We start from the raw sequence: 24,073 nt of genomic DNA, 5'->3' as shown, positions 1-24,073 counted from the left end.
TGTGTGCGTGCTTCATCGATATTTTGTCTTTTTTCTAATTTCCCGCCCAGTATTTTAAATTAAATAACGTCCCGACCATCGTAAAAAAAATATTCTGCGAGTTACTAACATCGCACAGAAATTCCATGGCCTAAATAACACCTTCTGAAAAAAGGAGAAAACTTAAAAATGTAATAGAAGGATATTAATTTATATTCATAATTTTCGACTCTTACCATAAAATAGAGACAATTTTTAAAGTTATCCATCTATTAGTATTACGATATCATTTTCTTGATGTTATGTCCATATGTATTGCAACTCTGCTTACCGTTAACTCTATATATTATTTACATATATATATTTTTGGACTTTGAGTGTTCAAAAGTGTGTAATACGTGCAACTTTTGTCGATCTAATAGTTTCTTTTCCTATGTCTGTCTGTTTGTCCGTCTGCCTGTCTGTGTTCCAGGCTACTTAACAATGTAAATGCAAATCAACAGAAAGGCTAGAGTAAGAGCAGTCAAGTCTCTCATCTGGCATGCAAAGTATCTTTGGGGTTCCTGCTGCGCATGTGCAAATGCACACAATATTGTTTTAGTCAAGAGTGCCTGACTAGAAAATACCCTTGTATTCCGCGTTAAGCTGCCGTAACAAACATTAGAAATTTCTTTTATACATACATACACAAAAATTCCCTAAGACAAGTTCAAGATATTCGCTGACTATAGTCCGATTTTAATGAAATGTTTCATTCTTGGGATGAAAATGTGCTTACATATCAAAACAATAAGGAAGTACCTTTAAAGATGAAATATTTTCTAAATTTGTATGGGTTAAAGGGAAGGTATGCAAAAAGTACCATTAATAATTTTGACGCGATCTTTGGGCTAGGTAGGTCCAAATTGTAGGCTATCAATTTATTGGGACTTTTCGTTTTCTTGGTCAAAAATTTAAAACTTTATCAGAAAAGACGATTATGGTACACATGTCGTCTCTTTCTCTCTGCGAACAGAGTATAAACATAAAATGAAAAACACAAGTCTTAAGGAAAGAAAATCAAGGGGCACTGCGTGCCATATTAAATTCGCTTTATAGCAAATTACCAATGCAGATATATACACACAAATCAGTTATACTCGGCATCTATCAGCATATGGTCGCAGATACATATATTTGTAGATCGTATATGCATGCAGGCCGCATTTATTCGAGTTCGACTGCCAGCAACGGGCTGAGAGCTTCGAGTTTGATGTACGAGCGCGTCTACCAAATGCATGTGCATAATCAAGAGGGAGACAATCGAAATGAGTGGAATCACATTTAAGCAGCTGCCAAAAGGCAAAGCTCGACTTCAACATAATTGATGGATGGATCGATGGTTGGTTGGATGGCTTGGTTGCCTTGGTTACCTGAGATACTTTGACTGCCATCGCTGGCTTGACGACAAAACGTTCTGGCCGCATCCGCAGCTAAATCTTTCGCCTACCTGCCTAAATAATGATGTCGCATTATTTATGCGCCGCTTGATTTGCATAGGCATAGTGGGCCGAAGCTCAAGTTGTGCTGCTTGGGCAAGGCAATGCTTTCTTTAATAAATGTTTAATTTATAATTGATTTTCTCTCAGCTCCACGTTCACTCACGCACACACATATGCACGAACGTAAACACATGGTCAGAACGCCTTAGCCTTAGCTAAGCCCTATAACTTTTACTCAGCCCACGAGGCAGCTGAACCGCAAAAGGATTTTGCCCGCGCACGAAAACACTTAATTAATTCGCATAGACAGACAGGCTATGTGGCGCTTGGTATGGGGGAATCCGGCAGGTCGAGGACACAGCCCACCCAGCTGGTCAGACAGCCACAACTACAGCTACAGCCACTGCACACACACACACACTCACATAATTGAAATAATTAGAAATTAGAATGGAAAATGTATGCAAGTCGAGTTGACGATAACAACGCCCTAGAAATGCGACGCCCACACTCCGTGTGGCCCACCGAGGCATATTTAAAGTGTAACGACGGCGACTGCGACAGAGCAACTACTATATGATTTAAACTATATATGTTTGTCTGTGTGTGTGTGTGAGTGTGTATATATACTTAGTCCCTTTTAAGCAAGCCCGCGACAGCAGTCCAAGCCCAGTCGAGCCCAGTCGAGCTGCCATGCGGCAAAAAGTTGTTACCAACCTCATAAGCAGTTTCGATTTACATTGTAGCACTCGCAATTAGAGATGACACTTGGCATCGGGAATATCGAAAAGTCGATATTAGACGACATATTAAATACATGTATACATATGATAGTTTGTGTTATAAAATACATGTAATGTGACATATTTCCTAATTACTTATTCGATCTATTATGTGCCCTTATTACATATTCTCTATATATATTATAAATTATATAATTATATTCGAAATCGATTGTTTATTACTAATTCATTTTCATATTGAGCAAATTGATAATTCGGTATTTATACGATTTTAAAAATTACCTTCCGTTCGATTTTAAGGCTGTGTTGTTAAGCACATGTGCATGCACTTAGAGATGACATTTTTAATGTCAGAATATCGAATAGCCGATATATTTTAGTCTTTTAAATTAAGTAACTGTTATACTTAAAGGTACCTTCTAGTCGACAATTTGAAATTAATATAATCATTCACATAAATATTCGATACATCAAGTAGCTCATTCCCAGCCATCATCGCGCTTTCTGGATTTATTTCTAGACTGTAATTGCTCAATTAATTGAAAGTTTGCAGTTGGCGATATATCAACCCTGCTCAAACTAATCAGCATATTCGATAACAAAGGGCGCTTCCATTGCCATTTGCTGTAAGCAGAGTCAACGGCAGGACAACGTTAAGGACTACAAATGACGTGGGGATACATTTGCTGCTAATATCCGTTTACGTCTTTGGTTGGAAGAAAATTACAATATTTCGTGTGAGATAGTTTGCCCGACGCGGACAAGCTGCACCCCAACACCCACCACGTAGTCCTGTATATAAGCATACAGGATTTATATGTACATACTGTATATATTCATATATATAATATATATAAACAGTGAGCTTGAGCTACTTTTGTATCTAATTTAAATTTCACAATTTGGTGAGCAAGAAAAACGCCAAACGAAAAATGAGCTGGGCCTCAGCTTAAGCTAATTTTCTCGAGCTGCGTGGCTGCCGGACTGGGTTGGGTTATACGGCCATGGCTCGGGTTCTCTGCCGGATTAAAGCCCAGCAAGTGGACACAGACAAGGGCCTAACAAGGGGTTTCGGCAGTATGAGGTTCTGGTTTTGTGCTTGTGATGTTGCTTTTTCCTTTACTGCTTAGCCAAATTATATTATGACTTGTTTAAAATTCAAATTTGAAAACACTAAAATCATGTTTTCGATGTCTGGGCGCCGTTGTCCTCCTCGTTGGGCTGGGGCATAGTTTTGGCCAAGGGTTTAAGTAGCGCACGCGGCTGGCACTTGGCTCAGGCTGGGGGCGACATGGGGGTAGTTTGGCATCTTTGCCTTTAAATGCGCCACTCGCAACTTTAGCAGTGTCTGTGTTGGTCTCCGCCGGCTCAAGTTGGATGTTTGTATGAGTGTATATTATATTTACCTTCAGTTAGCCACATAAATTTAACATGGCGCTGTTTACTAATGTGTGCGTGTGTATGTCTGTCCTGCATGCCATTTGCAAATTTGCTTCTAAACAATTTTAATGATTTCATTAGTTGAAGCCATGGAAAACTGGCAATTAAATGAGGGAATTTCTTAGCATGAAATTTGGTTTAATTTGGTTTGTAAGATTTGTGCTACAGTTGTGGGCAAAATATAAGGTTGAGAAAAACATCTGCATAACAAATTGTATACATACACATTATATAATATTCGATTTATCGTATCTACATCCAAAATCAATGCCAGCTTGCCTGTCCCAACCACTTTCGTAACCAAGTCAATTAGGCTCATTTACAGGCAGACATAAAGTTTTGCGGGCGGAAAACTATTGCACCTGCATAGAAAACTTAACATTATACTTGCGCATATATCCTTTACCTATCCTTACAATCTAATTAACTGTCATTGTGTTAAAAAGACGCCAAACTGGCAACCAAAACTCGCTACCCGCCACACTTCACACGCTCCCCGCCGCCTGCGGCCTGCTAGCCGAACAATGGCAGGCCCGCAGACCGGCTGTTCGCGTGTCAGTCCTGACGGCAGCCCAAGTCCTGCCGAGTTGCAAGCTCCCCCCGCGGGGCCAACACGGGCAAGTCACGTCATTTGAGGCGCTAATACTAATGCGTTGGCAATAACTGGGGCTACACAATTTAACATGCTCTCGCGTGGCTCCCTTCGCCAGCCTTCGGAAACTAATCAATAGTGCAAAAATTTTACGTTTAATTAAAAATGTCTGCGTGTGTAAACCGGGCAGGTGGCAGAGCCTCAAGACAGTTTCTTATTGTTTAGGAGTGTTCCATGTGCGCCGTGTCTATGACTATGCAAAATGCCACGGAGTCGGGATGTCTGAGTCGGGGCTAGTTAGCTAGCCATAGGGTTGTGGCATTAACCGAACTGTCAGACTGATAATTGCATTGCATAATGCATAATTACGACCCAAAGCAAGGGGCAAACAAGGCCACAGATATTCACTCAGTAGATACCTTCGAAATGGCTTTTAACACAATTAAAGTTTTATACCTAATTACATAATTAATTTTCAAAATCAAAGGCATGTTTTCTACAATTTCAAAGGCATTGCTTTGATGATGTAAAATAATTTATGATCAGTTTTCATCGTGAGTTTCACACAAAAACCTTACAACAACCTGCTAAAGGAACCAGCTTATTGATACAAAAACTTCGCATCAACACATAGTGAATAACTTAATCAACTCTTGAATTTAGTCCGAAATTTTCTGATTATTTTGGATGAATCGCGTTAAGAACTAATTTTATAGTACGGACCACACATATTTGCTTTTGCAAATACCCAATATTTGCATTATAAAACTTGAAAAAAATAATAGATCATTTTATTAGTTCGTCTTTTATATTTGTTTTACCAGTTAAGCTTTACATTCTAAAACCTTATCTTAAATATTTTTGAATAATTTTCTTTGATTCGATTTAGGTGTTTCCCTGCCGAATCTTATGCTCGCAAGGCATAGATATGCTTCCTCTGTATCCTGTTCTGCTGTTGCTGCTTTGGGCAACAAAGACAAGTCCGAATGATGCCGAATGTAATTACATATCCTTAACAAGCATACACACACACACACAAACAAGCATACCTGATAATGTGTGAGTGTGTGTGTGTAACTGTGGCTGCATTTGGTTTGATGTGCAAAATGAAGACATTTGGCTGCGGTTTGAGTTTGAGCCCCGTCGGCTATAGATTTTCTTAGGCAAGCCGACACACACACACACAAACGCTCTCTGTTATATAATGCACAGCACATATGTGTAGATATATACATGTATATTTACCTGTGCCTGTCCTAGCCCCTCAGCCTGATTTTCCTGCCCGCTGGCCATGCGGGGGCATCAATATAAACTGCCTTCAACATTTAATTAGTGTGTTTTCGCATACATAGAAACTGGTTGGTCATGTATTCAACGTGGACTATGCAAATGTCGACGCGCACAACTGTACATGCTTACATATATACCACACACACACACACTACACACACACATGCTGGTCGCATGCAGAAGACATTGACGTTCAGTTGGTTATGCAAATTCCATGCCAACACCTTTTCGGCCAAAGACCAAGACAAACTTAAGTGGGTGTGCGGCTGTATGTATGTGTATAACATGCATACACACTTAGATAAACATGCACATAAACCCAGACACACACACACACGTACACACAATTGCCTTTTATAATTAATTTTACAGTTAAGTGTATTTCAAGAAAGTTAAATTTACGTAAATTCGAAAATTTTGAAAGGCCATTGCCTTGGCCAAATCCTACAGCTCACAGGCCACACAAGGAGAGAGAGAGGAAGTTTTCTAAGAGAGTGCATGTGTGTGTGTCTGTGTGTGTGTGTGTTGGACAAGGCATAATGCCAGGGCGAGACATCGCTGTGGCTTGTGTCTGAGACATTTGACTGCTTTTTGGGTTTAGTTCGTCCCGGACTAGCACCGAATTTTATTGAAATTGCCTTGGGTAAGGGTTAAGGGCTTAGACCGGCTATGTGGTGGGGTTTGGCGTCTAGTGGCATCCACTGGCCGCCCTGGCAACACTTACATAATGCAATCTAATTATGGGAGCCGGCACATAAGTGTGTGTACATCTATCCTGTCTGCCATTTCAAAGCAAAATGGCGACTTAGTTATAAACTCGCTTGAGCACAAGTCATTTCTAAGCGCACAAGTTGTTTTAAATTGTACAATAAAATGTTCGGCTCTTAACTCTAAGAAGAGATGCATTGAATATATTACCCGTCGTTGTTCATTCCAAGATATTTCCTTCAAGTTTAATATATATTTATCGTTTTCATTTATTTCTCTCCAACGGAAAATCTATGTCAAGTTATTTTAAACAAAAATTAAATTGAGGTGAAAGTTTATCGAATTGAAAAATATAAGGTAGAATAAACATTAAAGTCTCGTAGTATAATTTCATCAAAGCTTTGGAGCAAAGATGTTATATTATCTTCGTGCATTATAGTACTCTACGCATATTTAAATATGTTGCAATCATTTGCACTTATTTGCAAATTGCTTTGTAATTTATGTCCTATGGAACTCGGAGTACAGGTTATGCATACAATGCCTGGACTGTCTTAGCCTGCGTAACAAATGACGCCAACGCCTAAGTTGAAATATTGATCAATAAATTGCTATAATACAAAAAACTAACAAGACACGAAAATCGTACATACGAATACCTATTCCTACAAACAACCATCGGGGGTATGTTGCAGCCACTAGCAAATGCAGTAAGTACACACACACAATTGCACACACACACACACACAGTCGCATACATATGAACAGCTTGTCATTGGAGTTCAGGCAAGTGAAGAACCGAACCATTTAACCAACCGAAAATATTTCGAATTCATGACAAATGCATAAGATTTCAACAATGGCAGCAGAATGTGATGTCGAGGGCTGCACGTAGCATGTTACCCTAAACAGTTAAGTGCAATAAATACATGACTCACACACATAGCCACCCACACAGATACTGTGTATACACACTGCCATAAACACAATCACAATCAAATAAATTACAAAGCATTTAATAATTCATTCAAAAAATGGCCACAAGTACATGGCTAGCAAATGGCAGAGCCACAAAAACTCAAACCCTGCCTCGAAAGCCTGATAATTTGAAAAATCAACAAGATATATACAAATATATACATATATGTGAGAATATGTATGCATGTGCAGATGTGTATATTCATAACTGTAAATGCATTTTGACCACAATGGAAGGGTTTGGTTTTTAGGTTTTGTTGCATACTTTAGAGCAGCTGCTGCTGCTGCCGCCTGCCTTGAATTTGTCTTAATGCACTTGTCTGTCTAGCTCACACACACATACACACATGTATAAGCTTATCTCTCTTTTCTCTCCTTTCTCTTTCTTTCTCTCTCGCCCATGCCAGCATGCCATTGCACTCAATTAGAAGAATTTTGTCATTGTGTCTAGCAACAGTTTTGCCAATGCCCTATCTCGTTTCCACGCACTCACACACACACACACACACACACACACACACACACACGCAGCCGCTTGTTTTGTATGTTGATGTTGTGTGTTAAATTTCGCAGCCATTTTTGTTATTTTGCACTTTTAGTTTAAATATTTGATGCCTTGCATATTGATTGGTGCTCTGTGCAACGTGGCGCATGAGTAATAAATTTATCCATATACACCTACAGGCATTTTAACTACATACATGTGTAGCATATACACATATGTATAGACAATAGCAATTTTTCATTAGTATGTGTATTGCAACGTATTAATAGCCGAGTAGAGATATGTATATTATGAGAAGCGAAAGGTGTGAATATAACAAAAAGAAATTTACGAAAAATTATGTTTTGCAGCTTGTTTAGTTTTTCAGCTGATATTTTAGTATACCCACATCCCAGTTGGGGAATTTTTAAGGTGTGAACTTTTGTTTTAACTTTTGAGAGTAAGATCGATAAAATATCGTAGATAGTTCTCAGTTAAATCAATAGATATATTTTAGTTTTAAATCAACAACTTTATATTGGTATTCAGTTGGTTTCTTATATATATGGATTTTATGAGCTTGGAGTAGGCTTGTTATATTATCAAAAGAGATCCGATTTCATGTGGAATTGAGAAATAGATAATATTGAAATATTTACGTTTTAGACAAAACAAACAAAACATATATTACCAATGGTTTTATATTCTTGTAAAGTTATATTTAAAAATAATTTATAATCTTTTTTGCTCCTGTGCAACTTCCATTTATTATTTGGATTATTCGATATTTCACACATTAAATCCAGAGTTGGTGCTGAAGGAACTAAAGCGTTGATATACGTACAGACCAATGCCATTTAGGCAATGTCTTTTGTTCCTTAACCCCAAATGCGAACCGTAATTTCTCGTAGAATGCGTTTGCCAACGTTTGCCGCCATCGCCTAGGGGCACGCAGTGGAGTCTGCTCCAGCTGGAGTCATCTGCCAGTCACAAAGTCGGCGTGGGTAAGAGATTCGTGGACGGCGTAACCAAAGCCACGCAGCGACCGACAACAGGAGCACTAATCAAGAAATCCAAAAAGCATAGCATATTTTCAGGCTGATTATATTTACAGTCGGACGGGAGGCGGCGTGACACCTGAACAGAGCACAGGGAGACAGAGAGCTGGCAGGCCTGATTGCCAGTGCCAGTCCGGGACGGCCGTGTCTGGCTCATTCACATTGTTGGGCTTAAGTTGCGCCTAAGCGTTGCCAACAGTCGGCCAGCCGGCCCTAATGTATGCAACAAATCTCGCCGAAGCAACGCATTTTGTAGCCATTTAAGCTACTTGCATAAATGTAGCTGCAGTCAGCAGGCACCCGTCAGCCGGCACCCGGCACCCGGCTCCCAGCACCCCCGTCAAAAGAATTCGCAGACCCACTGAGCTGAGATCCAAGGTAGGCGACTCCAAAAACAGAGCCGGGTGTGAGCTGTTGGGGTAATGAGTGCTACAGTGCGGCTTTGACCGAGCACAGGGCCATGGGCCTGTCCAATGTTGCAACTCTCACATCTCGCCCCTTGCCAACCCGCAAACGTTGGCAAATGAATCTCATTTGCATTTAAATTAGGAATGAAGCTCGATTTGTTGTTGCTGCTGCAACTTCTAACGTAACATGGGTCTAGGTCTGGTTCTAGGCTCTGGGCAATGGGCTCTTGTCTCTGAGCTGGGGTACAGGTTGAGGGGCGATTTTTAATGAAGACAGCGCAGCTACTTAGGCGCCAACATGCATGCATGCATGTCGCCACCTATAGCGCTCCTTGTTCCTCCAAATCTCGCCATCACACTCTCTCTCCGTCTCACCCCTCACCCCTCTCTTTCTCACTGTTTGCATTGGAAATCTGGTTATAGAACTTTCCTACTTAGCTGAACTGCGTTGGGCAGCTCATGGTTTTCGGACAAGTTGCTCGATTGCATGCGAACTAATGGACAACAGCTTGGGACAAATGTGCTGGTAAATAACACAGCCAGGAGCCAAGGGGAAGCGGTACTGAGCTCAACTAAATGGGCGACGTTATGGCAAATATGTTAATAACCATTTTCGGGAGCGGGGCTTTACAAAATTTTAATTAGAAATGTTATATGAGGCGCACGTTTTTGGCTCTCCATATGCCGGTCAGTCCTGGCCGTGCTTAGACAACATTAGGGTTAAATGTGCAATGTGGGCGGACCTGGCACAAGGAAATGGGCAAGGCAGATAGCGTTGGCCGATGCGACGCTCAACAACATGACAGTAATTAAACTTTAATGGTAGATAATATAAAAGAAAAGCTCGGCTAGCGCTTGGAGATACTCTTTCTGACTTCTGTGTGCATACAGAAATAATAAATCTGCCCTGCTTCAACTACAGCTTAGAGTAGAATTATTTAAAAATAAATGAAAGTTAATAATAAATACTATTCAATTTAATATAAATATATTTAGTAAAAACAACTAGATTAAATTACATAGAAAGGCAAGCTTTAGAAAATTTGGCTGAAAATCGATAGTTATCGATGATGGGCAATTATCGAAGCTTGTAAATAAACTTTAGCTGGTGCAATGAACGGTTAAGGTTTCTAGCTTTTATAATCTTTGAAGTCGACTCAGTTATTTTATATTACATTAGTTACGATCTTAACACGGAACTTCATTATGCCGCTGCCACCTTGACCTTTTCGCTTATTATTCCAATAGTAGTTCTCAGTAATGACTTACATTTATTATCAGGGCATAATTTATGTACATTAGAATACGTGATAAATTTTCACTTTTATCTAATACAATTCATTTCTGTCAAGCATTATTTGAAATTAAATAAAGTCATTTACATATTACAGCCATAATTATCTAACTCGTTTAGTCTTATCATTAAATCGTTCATTTGTTACGTTTATTCGCCTGGTAGTAAACAATTGCAGTGCTCACCTGGCTCATGAGCCGCTTCTTGGCTTTAATTAGCTAAGCGCTAATGCGAAATTACAACAAACTAAATGCAGAAACCTTGTGGCGCACCCGCTCGGCTGGTGGTGCTCACGGGTGGGGTTGGTTGGGCTGGTGCGGGTACTGGTACTGGTGTTGGTAATCTTGTTTTGCAACACTGGCCCACCACTGCCAAATGCAATGAATGCAGCTATTCATTTATGTCAACGGTAATGACATTTTACATTGGGTGTGTGCCGTCCACGACGATGACGACGACGTCCGACGTCCGACTAGCAACAATTGCAACTCATGCAGCCGTCTCCTGGTAGGCTCTCCATTCGAAGGGAGGGCTGGGGTTTTTTTGTGTTTGGGCCCGGCTGCCATAGACAAGTGTCAGTTGTAATTGAAAAATAGGAATATTAATTTTAAAGCGTTATAGCGTCATATGGCTTACACAAAGGTAGTTGCCGCAGGGCTGGGCGAATTACAGCGCGCAGGGTCGACAAAGTGTAACATGTTCAAGCAGCATGAGACACTATGCAACAATGCAGCGCAAAGTAATTACATTTTGTTTAGTCAATACGCACGGAGGCAGAGACTGTTAAGGATTGGTTCGGAAAACAGTAAATGGGATCTTACGATATATGGAAATTAGCATTAATATTAAACATGAGTTTATACTAAGCTTACATTATCTAAAAGATATTTCGATAATAATTTTAGCAACCTATACTTATTTTGCTCGTTTATAGGAACTCTTTGTTGCTAGAAAAGAAGCTGTTGTTTGTGCTATCTATTGACAGTAAGCTCTGCACTTAATTCTGGCTTCTAACTGTTAAGGATAGTGCTGAAAAATATACTTCTTTCATGATTTTCAGCACTAAGTATTTGTTATTTATTAGGCATTTTGTTATAAAAAATGCAAATTGTACGGCGAAACTTACAGAAGAAGAATCAGCATTCGAACGGTGTAAAATCCCAAATATAGAGCGTGTGGAAAATTTATATAAGTCAACTTTAGTCAGCCTTGCTGACCACTTTGAATTTGATTAGGAAAACTTGAGCGAATACCTTTAAGAAACCCTCTAGCAACGAGTAGACGTTGCATAGACTTGAGACGGACTAGAAAACTAAACTATAAATGAGTTGATATACGAAATCGCAAAGTCATATTGTAGTTATCTTCCATTCCCCAAACTTATGTTCTTTATCCAGCAGAGAGGTTTTACTGTTTGAGACATTTAACGGGCACGCATTCAAGTTTCGAGTGGTATCTTTATTACTTTAACCTGATCGGTAGAGGAGCATTTCTTTTAGATGCACTCAGCCCGTGCTAATGGCCAATCGCTGAGTACACAGGAGCTGAGGAGCTCGAATAGTCGCCGAGCCGGTCGCCCCCGCAGCGTGCGACAGGGACAATGGACAATAAAATGGGTGTGTTGCTCTACGGCTAAAACAAAAATGTTTCTGCTGTTGTCATTGTGCTACTACATGTGTTGCCCAAGGGGGAGGGGTGGCGGGGTTCCAGAGGGAAATGGTGCGCTGGGGTAACAGGACCAATCAGCAGCAGGCACACAAACGCTTCTTTTTCTTTTTCTTGATAAAAACGCAACGTCGGCAGCGAATGAGAAGTGTAGAGAAAAGCGTAGACCAGCACACACACACACACACACACACACGCACGCACGGGTACGCGCGCAGTCACATCCCATAACACATGTGAGTGTGGCCCAAAGAGAAGAAAACAATTGCATAAAAATGCAAAGCTTTTGTGTTTTCTCAACGGCCGCCTAAAATAAAAATAACGCATCAGCAACAACAACAACAACAAAACAACAACAACAACAAGAGCAAGAACAAGAGCAACAAAGAAAACAACAGCGAGAACAACCAAAATGCCAAAAAATAACAACAAGAAGTAAAAGAAAGCGACAGACAAACAACAAACATAACGGTAGCCAAGCAGAGATCAAGGGAGCAGCGCAGCTGTGCTGCAGAGCGGGGAGGGGGAGTCATTGCTAAAAAGTAAACAAAAATTGCATTCGAAAAAATTGTTAAAAATAGCAAAAGCCGACAATAGGCAGAAGTCCAAGCGGTTTGGTGGGGTATGTATTGCAGGTAGGGTAGGGCAGGGACCCAATGGGGGAGAAGAGGTGCGGCAAACGTTGGAGGCACAAAAAATAATCTGACTGGCGCTAAAGGTGACAAAGCAGTAGCCAAGTGGTGCAGTGGGTGGAGGGCGTCAGGTGATGGGTGGGTGGAAAGAGGTGTCAGGAAGGGGAGAGGGGATAAGCAGAAGTTGACTACATTTGATGCGCTGATCTGTGCAATAGGCTTATAATACATTTTTTGTACAGTATGCGAGAGATGGAATGCTTAAAAGATCAAAAAATGCCAGATAGAGAGAGAGAGAGAGAGAGAGCATCACAAAGACCTTAGCAAACTTTCCAAAAATAGAGGAAAGAGAATTACAATTCTTTGAAAATATACGAAAATCTCTAAACTTGAATATCAGATCACAATAAGAAGTTTTTGATAAAATGAGAGACAAGAAAGAAAAGTAAAATATCAAATAAGAATAAGAGACGAAGAAAAGCTCAGCCAACATAAGTATAACCAGTTGGTAACATAAACAATAAATTAGAAGACCAAAAACTCCTAAAACAAATAGATAATCTTTGGGATATAATAGTTGCTTAATCTACTTATTTTAATGTTTCCACCGTAGGTAGATAGAGTAAATATATAGTACATAGGACTTGGGTTCTATGAGCGAAAACGTCGAAAAAAATTGGATTTATTAAGATGCAGTAAATCATTAATATTTTACGATGAGTGCTTCCTTTGTAAGTAGACAAAGTAAATATATAGTATATGGAACTTGGGTTCTTAATTTTATATGGGAACAGTAACTTGGCAATTTTTAATCGTTGTGCCTGCGTAATATTCGCTCTGGAATAAAGCAAAAACCTAGAGTAGTCACAGATGGGGGGCGCAGAAAGAGCCAATCAGTGCTTCTAAGCCGCTTCTGGCTCATTGTCTTTCACTGTCTCCACTGCTGCTCCACTGCTCCCGCTCTCTTTGCGCTCCTTTATGCACACATCCACTCTCTGGCACCAATTCCAATTAAAAATTTGATGTAAATGAGCAGCAGAGTCAAACGGAGCGGCCCCCAGGGGCCGCAACGTGGCAATAAATGCCGCGACAGACGCCCGAAATGGAAGAAACGCTTGGACTGAGGCTGGGCTCACAACTGACCAGTCAAAGGAGTGGGCAGGTGTTGTATCGGGGGGTGGGGTGTGGGTGTGGGTGTGCGGTGCAACTTTTACTTTTATTTTGGGCCGCAAAAAAGAAATGTGCCGCCAAAAGTGAAAATCAAGCAAAAGTTTCGCATACGTAACGCACGAGGGCGTTGCCGTTATCCAGAACCTGCAAAGGGGCTGCATAACGGTGAGTGTGTGTGCTGGGCGGAGGGAGGGGGGCAGATAATAGCATTTATTTGACCAGCGAGCGTCGAGAGGGGCCCAAGAATAACTGCGGCTGACCAGCGACCAAGCAGTCAGAAAGTTGTAGCAGGCAAACGCGGCGCTCAGGCCATGAAAAATGGCCAACAGCAAAGAGAATGAGAGAACAAGAGAATGAGGGGGAGCCTGAGAGAGAGAGAGAGAGAGAGAGAGAGAAAGGTGAAGAGCAAGCAAGTATACGAAAAAAATTAAATGAAGCGGCGCGTAAAAAAATGCTCCATAAATATAGTAGGAAGAAAAAAAATTGGGTCTGCTTGGGCCTGTGCCTGGGGTTGGGACGCGCTGCCTGGACAATACTTGGCCTTCATTGTTGTCAAGCAGCAGCCGTCGCCCAACACTCCCCACTGCCCGCTCCCCAGCGACTCTTGACAACACCCAACCCGCACACAATTTTCAGCCTGCTTGGGGTTGATTGAGTGGCGCGCCCATTGATGTCGCTGCTGCCGTCTCTGTTGATGGGCCCATCGACTACTGGACCGAGCCTGGGAAGGAGGGGGGTTGGGAGGCAGGCAGGCAGGCGGGCAGGCGGGTCCACAACTCTCCTGTCAGTTGTTGGCTCTGCTGTGTTTTGTTCCATTTTTATGCGCTCTGCACTCTCTCCACACTTTTCTCCATTATTTTTTACACATTTTTGTTTTGGTTTTTGTGTTTCGCTGTTGTTTTGCACGCTTTTTTGTTTTCGTTTGGCCATTCGCCATGCGACTGTCAGCTGGCGACTGCGGCCGCCCGATGCCCCCTCCACACCTACCGCTGCCCACCTATATATTTCAAAGTGCATCTGTATGCGTGCGCTTGTATATAGAGAGCCGGTCAAATGCTCGTGAAAACTGCAATGTCTGCAGCTTGCAGCTTTTGTTTGTTGTGGACTGATTGAACTGCGCGGGCGAGTTGCGGGCGCGGCGGGCAGCACAGTAATGGGCTTCGACTGCGACTCCGCTGTGTATTCGTATTCGTATTCGTTTTCGATTTCGGCTGCAACTGCAACTGAAGCTTACATTTTTATTCACACTGTGTGCCGAGGAAATTGTGCAAGAAATCGCTTGGCTATTGCAAATGGCGGCTCACGTTTTTTATTTGACTGCTTTATTATCGTCTCTTTTGTTTTCTTTATTTCTGTGTCAAATTTTGCTCATTTTTGTTGTTTTTGCTTACTTTTTGGATATTTGGGTGATTCTGCAGTTCATTGGATTTGGTCAATGTGCAGCGCGGGGCTTTTGAATTGTTTAGCAGTGGGCGAAGGGTGAGTGGGGGGGGGGGGGTGGTGTTTGTGGTGGTGGTGGTGGTTTAATATAATCTGCCTTATAGAGGAATTTCATAAACGAAAATTCGGATTGAAAACATGAATTCGTAGCTCACATAAGTTCGAAAGTAATACTCATTAAACAAAATAATGGCAAAAAATAATAAATAAAAAAAATGCTGTAATCGATACAGAAATTCGGTGATCACATTTTATGCATATTTTACTTATACAGACATGTATGTATACCTCTAGAAAGTTTTCTACCAACTTAAGAAATGTATCATATATAATTAATAATTAGCTAAATGCATGTGACTATAGATATATATATATATTTATAAGTGTATATGAGTATATGGGTTTGAAAGACAGGGGATTCGGGAACGAAATTATTGTGAAAGGGGCTAAGAGATGTGCAATTGTATTTAACTATATGTAAAAAACAATCTTGATGTACCTTAAATGTATTAAATATTCGCTAAATATAGCTTTATCACAAATATGATAAAACTGATTGGTAAATATGTATTTGCCTGGTATCTGCTGCATAAGGGATATATCAAGAAGCTGAATTTCATTAATATTTCTCACACACTAGCTAGCAACTGCTGCAGAAGTTCAATGAACCACATTGGGATCACATGGAGCAGGTCGAATCAGCTATATAGCTATATGATGACTTTCTGGCCACGCCCTTAAATGTTAGGCCTGGCCAAGCCATTTACCGGAATACAGTTTGGTTCCATTTGAGATTGGGCATTACCAATTCAGGCATATAAAGCAACATAAATATTAATTGAAAAATATTTTCACATCTCTGAGCGACTTAACAGGCGCAGAAGTAGAAATAAAAGAAAACTATACACAAACAGAGAAATATACACACGCACGCACACACACACACACACACGCATGCTCAATGATGAAATTATGTACATTTGCATTAAACAAAACATTAAATATGCAAAAGTGCATGCAGCTACCAGGGGGAGACGAGGCGAGGGGCAGCTACCAAAAATATTTGCATCCACACGAACAAAGCGGGGGATGGCTGCCGAGGGATACAAAGGAGAGCTGGCCAGCAAGCATGTAGCATATTGCTGGCCACAGCAGGCGCTGGCGACCAAAAATAGAACAAGTCAAATATTTTTCGACAATTTATGAGCCTGTTTCCCCCCGGCTCCTGAGAAATGCATGTCCACCCCATGCTTACGGCCGCGTGCCGGGAAAGGGTCCCCGTGTGGCTGTTGGTCAGCCTGTAACGCGGGCGCCCCACACAAAAAAAGATGCCATTTGCAATTAAAGCAAACAAGCAACGCAGCCGAGGCTGCAGCCGCTGGTTTCTTTTTATTTTTGCTGGCTACTTTTTGGCAATTGCATTTTTTAACAGGCGACGGACGCGCACCCTGCAAATGGCCAAGTACAGCCTCGACCTCCCCCCAAAACACTCAGACGTCCGGTCGGGCGCAGCCCATGCCACAAGTCGTTCGCCCTGGTCACATGTGTGAATTATAATTTCGCATTCGGCGTCGCGCTCAAAAGCATGCAACGAGACCAGCAAAAATGTGCTAAATAAAAACTGAACGGCAATGAGATACCCTGTATACTGTTTCAGATGGTTGTCAAACGTTAAGTTCTTAAATATTCATTGAACGCATCGAAAAGTATAAATTATATTTTCTTTGAATAAGTTGATGACTTTTGTATATTCTAAGAACCCTTTACATAATATTTTTTAAAATGTTTATGGAATCGAATACTTTCTAAAACAAACTACGTTTGCATATCAGAGAGTCTGGACTCCAATTTTGTGGTCTATTTATTATTTGCCAGAACCTAAGCTACCCTCTCAGACTCACAAAACACAGGGTATACAAAACAAGAAATACAAAACACAAACACACACACACACATACAGACGCACACGCACACGCACACAGATAGAAGTGCCAGGCGCATAATAAGAAGAAAGCAAAAGCCGCCGTTTCCATCGCATTCGCCGCCATCGCATTTCCATTTCGCGCCGGGGCTTTTGCTTATCACTGGGGCTGTCAAGTGCCCAGCATCCTACCCCGCTCCCACTCTCCCACTCTCCCTCTCTCTCTCTCTCTATCGCTCTCTCACTCTCTGCTTTGGGAAGCAACGCAGCTCGCGCTTTTTGCAATAATTCAATTCATTTTCTATTTTTTGACTTATTTTCATCTGACGGCGTCGAAAAAGCAAAAAAAAATAAAAGTTGTTTCACATTCATCGTTCGGCGGCTTCAAGTGCTCGCTTGATACGATACGTTAAGGGCTGGAGTCGAGGGGCGGTGGCTCATGTGTGCTCCTGATGCTTCTGTCCGGCACTGTCCAGAGTTCTGCCCGAGTGGCGTGGCTATAAATTTGGCGCGTTACCTTTTGTGAGCATTTGTGTTGCATATGTTGAGGCGCCTCGCAACTGAGATGTTAACGCAAAGAGGCAGCCCCGATTGGGCAGACAATAGCCCTAGTAATGACGAATTCTACACGTACGCCTGGAAATGTGTACAAGTTTATATGAAAATCAATGGAAATTGAAAATAACAACTTCAGCGGAAATTAAGGCGAATGAATATCTTGTTGATGAGGTATTATTTAAAAATGTTATTCTCTAAGAAATGCTCTGTAGTTAGTAAAAGGTCTTTTGTACTGCTTGAAAAATAGTATTTAATCGAGCTTTCTTCGAGAAAATAAATTGCCTTTATCTTAAAATTACAACATTCATAGCCAATGTAGTTCGTTTTATGTCCATAGAGTTTACACTTTCAAAGCCTTGGACCTCTTTTTTGTATATTCTTATTCCAGTGAAGAGAATGTGTGAGATTTCTAAAGCTGAAATCCTTTTCTATTCAGGTTAGCTCATGTGCAACGAGTGTATTCCAGGAATTTGGCATTCCATGCTGCTGCAGTCATCAGTTATGGCAAGCCTCTGCTCGAGGACTCGCATCAACAACCTGAAGTCCTTGCGTGTGGCGAGATGTTATTTTCACTGCTCGAGTGTGCTACATTCTGCTGGTCAGCTGGCATCTCTTCATCTATTTGGCTACAGTTCGTTCGTAACTTAGCTTTTGAGGGGCCTTTCAGCGCTATGCAGGCACATATAATTTTTGGCTGCCCAAAGTATATTAATGCACATATCTGGGCAAATGTTTGCAAGTGAATGACATCTCTCAATAGGTTTCAGTTGCAGCAGAGTACAACATCCAGCAAGAGAGTCCATGACACTGCCCTGCTGCAACACCCCCCCCCCCCCCCCCTCTACCTAACTCCCCCATCTCCCGCTCTGACTGACATCATACTAAATCAGTTTTTAATTTCCGCTCATTTGCGAAACTGCTGCGACTGCTGCAACAATAACCAACGTCAGCGCCTCATTATATGCCCCGTTTTGTTCGGCAACTCTGATGCCGCGGGCGCAGCCACTCCCCGCACATAGTGGCAGGCAGCGCCTCCTGGGCTGTGGACTCACTCTACCATTCAATTGAGCGTGTGTAAATATGTTGAAAAGTTAATTCATTGCACATCAGTGCATCAGCCAGCCCCCTCCCCAGCCCCGACCCAACTACTACTGGCTGGCATATAGTGACTGTCAGCGTCGTCGGCGGTTGCCGTCTGTTTGCATAAAGGACATGCATACAGGACATTTACGTTGGCTGCTTTTCATTTTTTCCCCCCTTTTTTTTTGTTTTTGTAGCTTTTCACCTTTTTTTTTTCTTTTTTGCACTCGTTCAATGTGTGTGTCATAAATTTAGTTCGATTTGCTGTTCAACGGCATTAACTTGCTCGTCCTCACCGGGTGGCAACAACTATCGAGAGTCCTGTTTGCGCACTGGCAACCGCTCCAGCTCCTGGTGTTTTAATGAATTTTGCTGTCCTGGCCAGAGCCCAGCACCTGCTTAAGTAGTTGCGGGTGCTTGTGTTTTCCCATTGCCGTTGTCGTCCCCAATTAATGTCAATTTTCATATTCGCTACCCAAATCCCAGACGAGTGTATTAGTTTTTTGCAATGTCCGAGTTGCTTTCAATTCGTATTAGCGTAGTTATTGGTACAAAGCAAAAAAAGTCCTCAAATTTTGAAGGCTTCATTACCAACGAATGATCCAAGGTCAGTGCAAAAATCATTATAAAAGTTCATATCAACATCAAGTTTTTGTATGTTAAAGTCTGAAGGTCACCAATCCTTGCATTAAGTAGACTCTTTTCGACTTATGCAACCGGCAAACAGAGTATTACGCAGTCGGTTTCAGCTACGTGCAGCGTTTTTTACTTGTTTTAATGTAGTTTTAGCACGCGGCAATGAAATTTATCAAGCGCTTAATTATTGTCCTGGCATATGGCAAATGTCGTTGCATACTTATTGCAGTCAATTTTGTAATAGATGGAAATTAGACAGGACACGTTTTAGTGTGTGTGGATAGATGATAAAGCGCAGCATTTATAGGCGGTGATTTTTATAGTAGAAAAACATACATACAAAAAAGAGAATTGAATGAATTATGGTTTAAACTACGCAGCAAAAAGCGAAAAATCAGTTATCGACGGTCGATTAAAAGCATCCATATGTGATACTATAAAATTCAAGCTGTAAGCCCGCTTTGGAATGTGAAACAATAAATTGTTTTCTATAAAGTCATATATTTAAAATATTTTTTGCGGATACGAAGCGCTTGCTTGAGGTTTTCTTAATCCTGGGATATACAAATTATTGTCAAGGAGCTAACAAAAATGTAAATAAAATACGATTGGGATGAAATATACTTATCAACCAATAAAGTTTGAAGTTTAAAAATAGTTGTAAAATTATAAAATTAATTTGAAAATATTTATTGTGATTTATTTATGTTATACAGTAAAAAGAATTACTGCTTATTTTGTTTTTTGTTTGTTTAAATATTATTGAAATACGAGAGCATATAAAATACTAAATTCAAATTCGTTGGTCTTATGTGATTACCTGTAAGCCCTATGCTCAATCGCATTGCAAACAAAACCTTCATTTAGTTTGGTTTCCATTGGTTCGGCGAGCATCTAACGCCCCCATAAAAATTCATTTAATTATCACTGTGGCCAACAAATTTCTATTTGCATTTATTCCTTGCACATTTAACACTTTTTCTGTACTGTCACGTTCGCTGCTTATTTTTATTGCTTTTTGCTGTGCTTTTTTCTGTTTTTTTCATTTCTGCTTTTTATTTTGTTTTTGGGTTGTTATTTTGCACTACAATTATGTTAATTTCCTATGCAAATAAAATTTAATTGAAGCTCTGGCCAGGGCACGTCGCGGCCCACGACGCCGGAGACGCCAGCAACCCGCACTTAGGCAACTGCGACGCCCTGGCATTAATGTGGCGCCTCTTCCCGCCCACATTTCCTGGCCACACGGGCGCGTTCTACCGCCGGTTCCTGCTGGACTTGCAGCACATTTAGAGAGCGTTGCCAGCATTAATTGCCAATAATTATATTGGTTTACCTTTCTATTTTCTTCTTTTTTTTTATAAATATTTTCTCTATGGTGTTCTGTTTACCCAGAGGCAAGTTCCTTCTTTAAATAACAAATGCTTCGATGGGCAGCGCGCAAAGAGTTTGCGGAATATTTAAGGGCTTTAGCTGCAGACATTTTTATTTAAAAAGGATTTCTTGAACTCTCATATTTATATATTCAAATAATGATCAAATATATTTATTATATCTTCTATTCTAACTAAGCATTGTAATTTTGAGCGTAAAAACACATTTCGATCTTTTAAAAAACATTTTATGTAGACTCTGCAAATTAAACTGAACGTCTTCGAGCTGATGAGCTTCAACAACTTAACTAAAATAAAGAGACGTTCCTTAATTAATTGAATTTGTAATTCCCTAATGTCCTTCAAGCTATATGCCTCTATTTAAATGCCCACACACTCACACACAAATTGGCAATTGCAAGCAATTAAATTTGCATAAATTGCGCTAGAGCCCCTGCAAGCAGGAAACACAATAAGTGTCAAACAATAAAAGTGCGTTGACAATTACAACAAAAATTAAATTAACTTATTAACTCATATAGCCCCCATGTGATATATTTAAACATGTAAATGAACACTCGGCAGAGCTGACAAAATGTAATATAATACGAGTAAATGCCGCGGCTGTCGCTTAAATAATAATCCAATCAGCAAACATTTGGACCCCTGCGGCACAATGGCCGCCTAACGTATGAGGTACGGGGGGGGCTGGGCGTGGTCAAACAATTGACAGTGCTGTGGATTATGTAATTACCAAATGCGCAAATATAATTTAATAAAAGCAATCACGGCGCACAATTCATTGGCTGTGCCGTGATTTATGCTGCACGCGGCGTATGCGTAATATTCTGTAGGTTCCCACGCAGTTGCTCTTGTTATGCAATAGTTTTGCCCAGCTTTAAGTGCTTTTAAATGCTTTAAGCTCATAACTAATTATCAACTTTATTCACTTTGGTTGCAGGACTACGACAAGGAGATCAGCTGCCACAAGATACATTCGCCTAGCAGCAGCAGCCACGCCCACCACCCCTTGCATCACCAGCATCACCAGCAGCAACATCATCAGCAGCAGCAGCAGCACATAGCGCTCCACCACCACAACCACAACAACAACAACGAGGATGACATGGAGCCAACACTGCTCTCGCCCGCACACTCCACCCACTCAGCCTACGACTCCAAGGAGCATGTCAAGGAGCTGGAGTTCTATAAGAATCTCGCGGCCAAGGCTGCCTCGCTGGCCAACCAGCAGCGCGATACGAACTCTGCCTCGCCCCTGCCCATGCAAATCGATGCGGATGAGGACGAAGCGGAGGATCAGACCGCCGAGGCGTTGCGTCTGCGATGCGAGGAGCAGGCCCAGGCCAAGGCATTTGCGGCACATCTAAATGGAACTAGTGAGTACATATCGAAAACCAAACTTTAAACGCTAAGCAACAGAGATGGAAACAATTATATATAGCTGCATAAATATGCTAAACAACTAGGATATTGGCTTATTGACTGCGAGACACACTGTCCTCAGCGGTGAATCGAATTAAATATCTCCAAACTCATATTGGATCTTGATGATGTTTTAGGAGCATAATTATGAAATTTGTAGTGCAACATCTTGATGAAACACACATTAAATATGTTGAAATTGTGATGCTAAATTCCAAATTAAATATCTCGCTTTAAAAGCATCTGAGAACGGGCATACTGGGATACAGAGAGTCAGCTAGCTAAATCGACTTGGCTCCTGATGCTTAAGCTCTTTCTCTCCCTGTTACAAAAATGTACACAAACCCATATATATGGGTATATATATATATATATATATGAATGAGCTCCGCTATATATTTACTTACGGCTGGTAAATTCAGAATTTAATTGAAAAAGTATTAAAATTACATTAATTGTTGCATTGATGATAACATGCAAATTCATTCAAATTTTAGTGCTAAGAGTTTTTATCTAATTCCTAATTAAACTACAGACTAAAAAGTGATAGTTTCCATCCCTGAATAACACGTTCACACACTGGCAGCCCTTCGATAGAGCTAACTGGCAATTAGTGCTGGCAGCTTTTAGGGCTGCTTCACCACATTCAAGAGCTCCGTTTGACATTTCTGCTAATTTTGCAACTGCTTCACCAAAAACTAATGAAAACATTTTCCGTGTACCTTTCTGTTTATCTCCCACTCGAACCAACAGTGCAAGACATGATAAATTTGCAAAAATTACAAAATTTGGCCACACTGCAACAACAGCAACATCAGCATCAGCAACAACAGCAACAACACCAGCAGCAGCAGCAGCAGCAACAACATCCGCATTCACATCATTCCCATCATCATCCCGCCACGGCTGCCGCACTGGCAAGTCTTCAGGGCTTAGCCGCCTCCGTGTTCAACTCACCATTGAATCTGAGCGTTGGCGCAGAGGCTGTGACAGCAACAACAACAGCAGCAGCAGCAGCAGCTGGTGGAGTCACCTCAACGTCCGCAGCAGCAGCTGCTGCTACAGCGAAAGCAGCGAGTACCTCGCCCAGCAACAGCAACAACAACAACAACAGCTGCCACAACGGCAACAAGCACAAGACGTCAAAGGGCAACAGCAACAACAACAGCAACAGCAGCGCAGCCGGCAACTCCTCCAGCCAGCAGCCGCAGGATAATCCCAGCAGCAGCAGCTCACCACATGCCCATGCCCATGCCCTCAACGCGACGACGCTGGCCAATGTGTTGGCTGCAGCGACCGCATCGCCACCGCCAGCGCTCCAAGCGCCGCCGGCGAGCGCGCAGATGCCGCAACTGATACTCGCCTCCGGGCAGCTGGTGCAGGGTGTCCAGGGTGCTCAGCTACTCATACCTACAGCTCAAGGTGGGTACACACACACACATACATGCACAGGATGTGTGCGCAGGGGATTAGTTTTAGTTGTGTTGGGTATCAATAACATAGTTGACTTCACTTGACTTTGGCTTATATCGCAGTCAAAGTCGGTGGCTGGCCGCGTCTATTAAAGCCACAGCTAAAGCGATTTGGCAATTTTCAATTTCCTTGATTTAGCAACCCATTTGGGCAGTTCCGAGATGAGTTTCAAGTTAGGATTAACGTTCATTTTAAAGATATATTTAACAATTAAAGTGCTTTGATCTC

At 41.4% G+C, this 24,073-nt stretch overlaps 1 protein-coding gene across 6 annotated transcripts in view; it reads left to right on the top strand.

Annotated features, from left to right (window-relative positions):
* Window positions 1-24,073, top strand: part of pdm3 (pou domain motif 3) — a 93,746-nt gene that overhangs the window by 61,287 nt on the left and 8,386 nt on the right. For 5 of the 6 annotated variants that reach the window (XM_064695875.1, XM_064695874.1, XM_064695873.1 and 2 more), the window contains 2 exons: window positions 21,891-22,326; window positions 23,126-23,794. In XM_064695875.1, coding sequence (XP_064551945.1) covers window positions 21,891-22,326; window positions 23,126-23,794 — 1,105 coding nt within the window. Of the gene's footprint in view, window positions 1-21,890; window positions 22,331-23,125; window positions 23,795-24,073 lie in introns of those variants that run through there. The other variant, XM_064695877.1, reaches the window with a different exon arrangement.

This window comes from Drosophila montana, unplaced genomic scaffold (genome assembly GCF_035044405.1).
Source record: "Drosophila montana isolate Dmon_TW-CO22-7 unplaced genomic scaffold, ASM3504440v1 contig_3833_1, whole genome shotgun sequence".
Taxonomy (NCBI): domain Eukaryota; kingdom Metazoa; phylum Arthropoda; class Insecta; order Diptera; family Drosophilidae; genus Drosophila; species Drosophila montana.
Note: the sequence above shows the minus strand (reverse complement) of the source record. Positions and strands in the feature narration are given on the sequence as shown.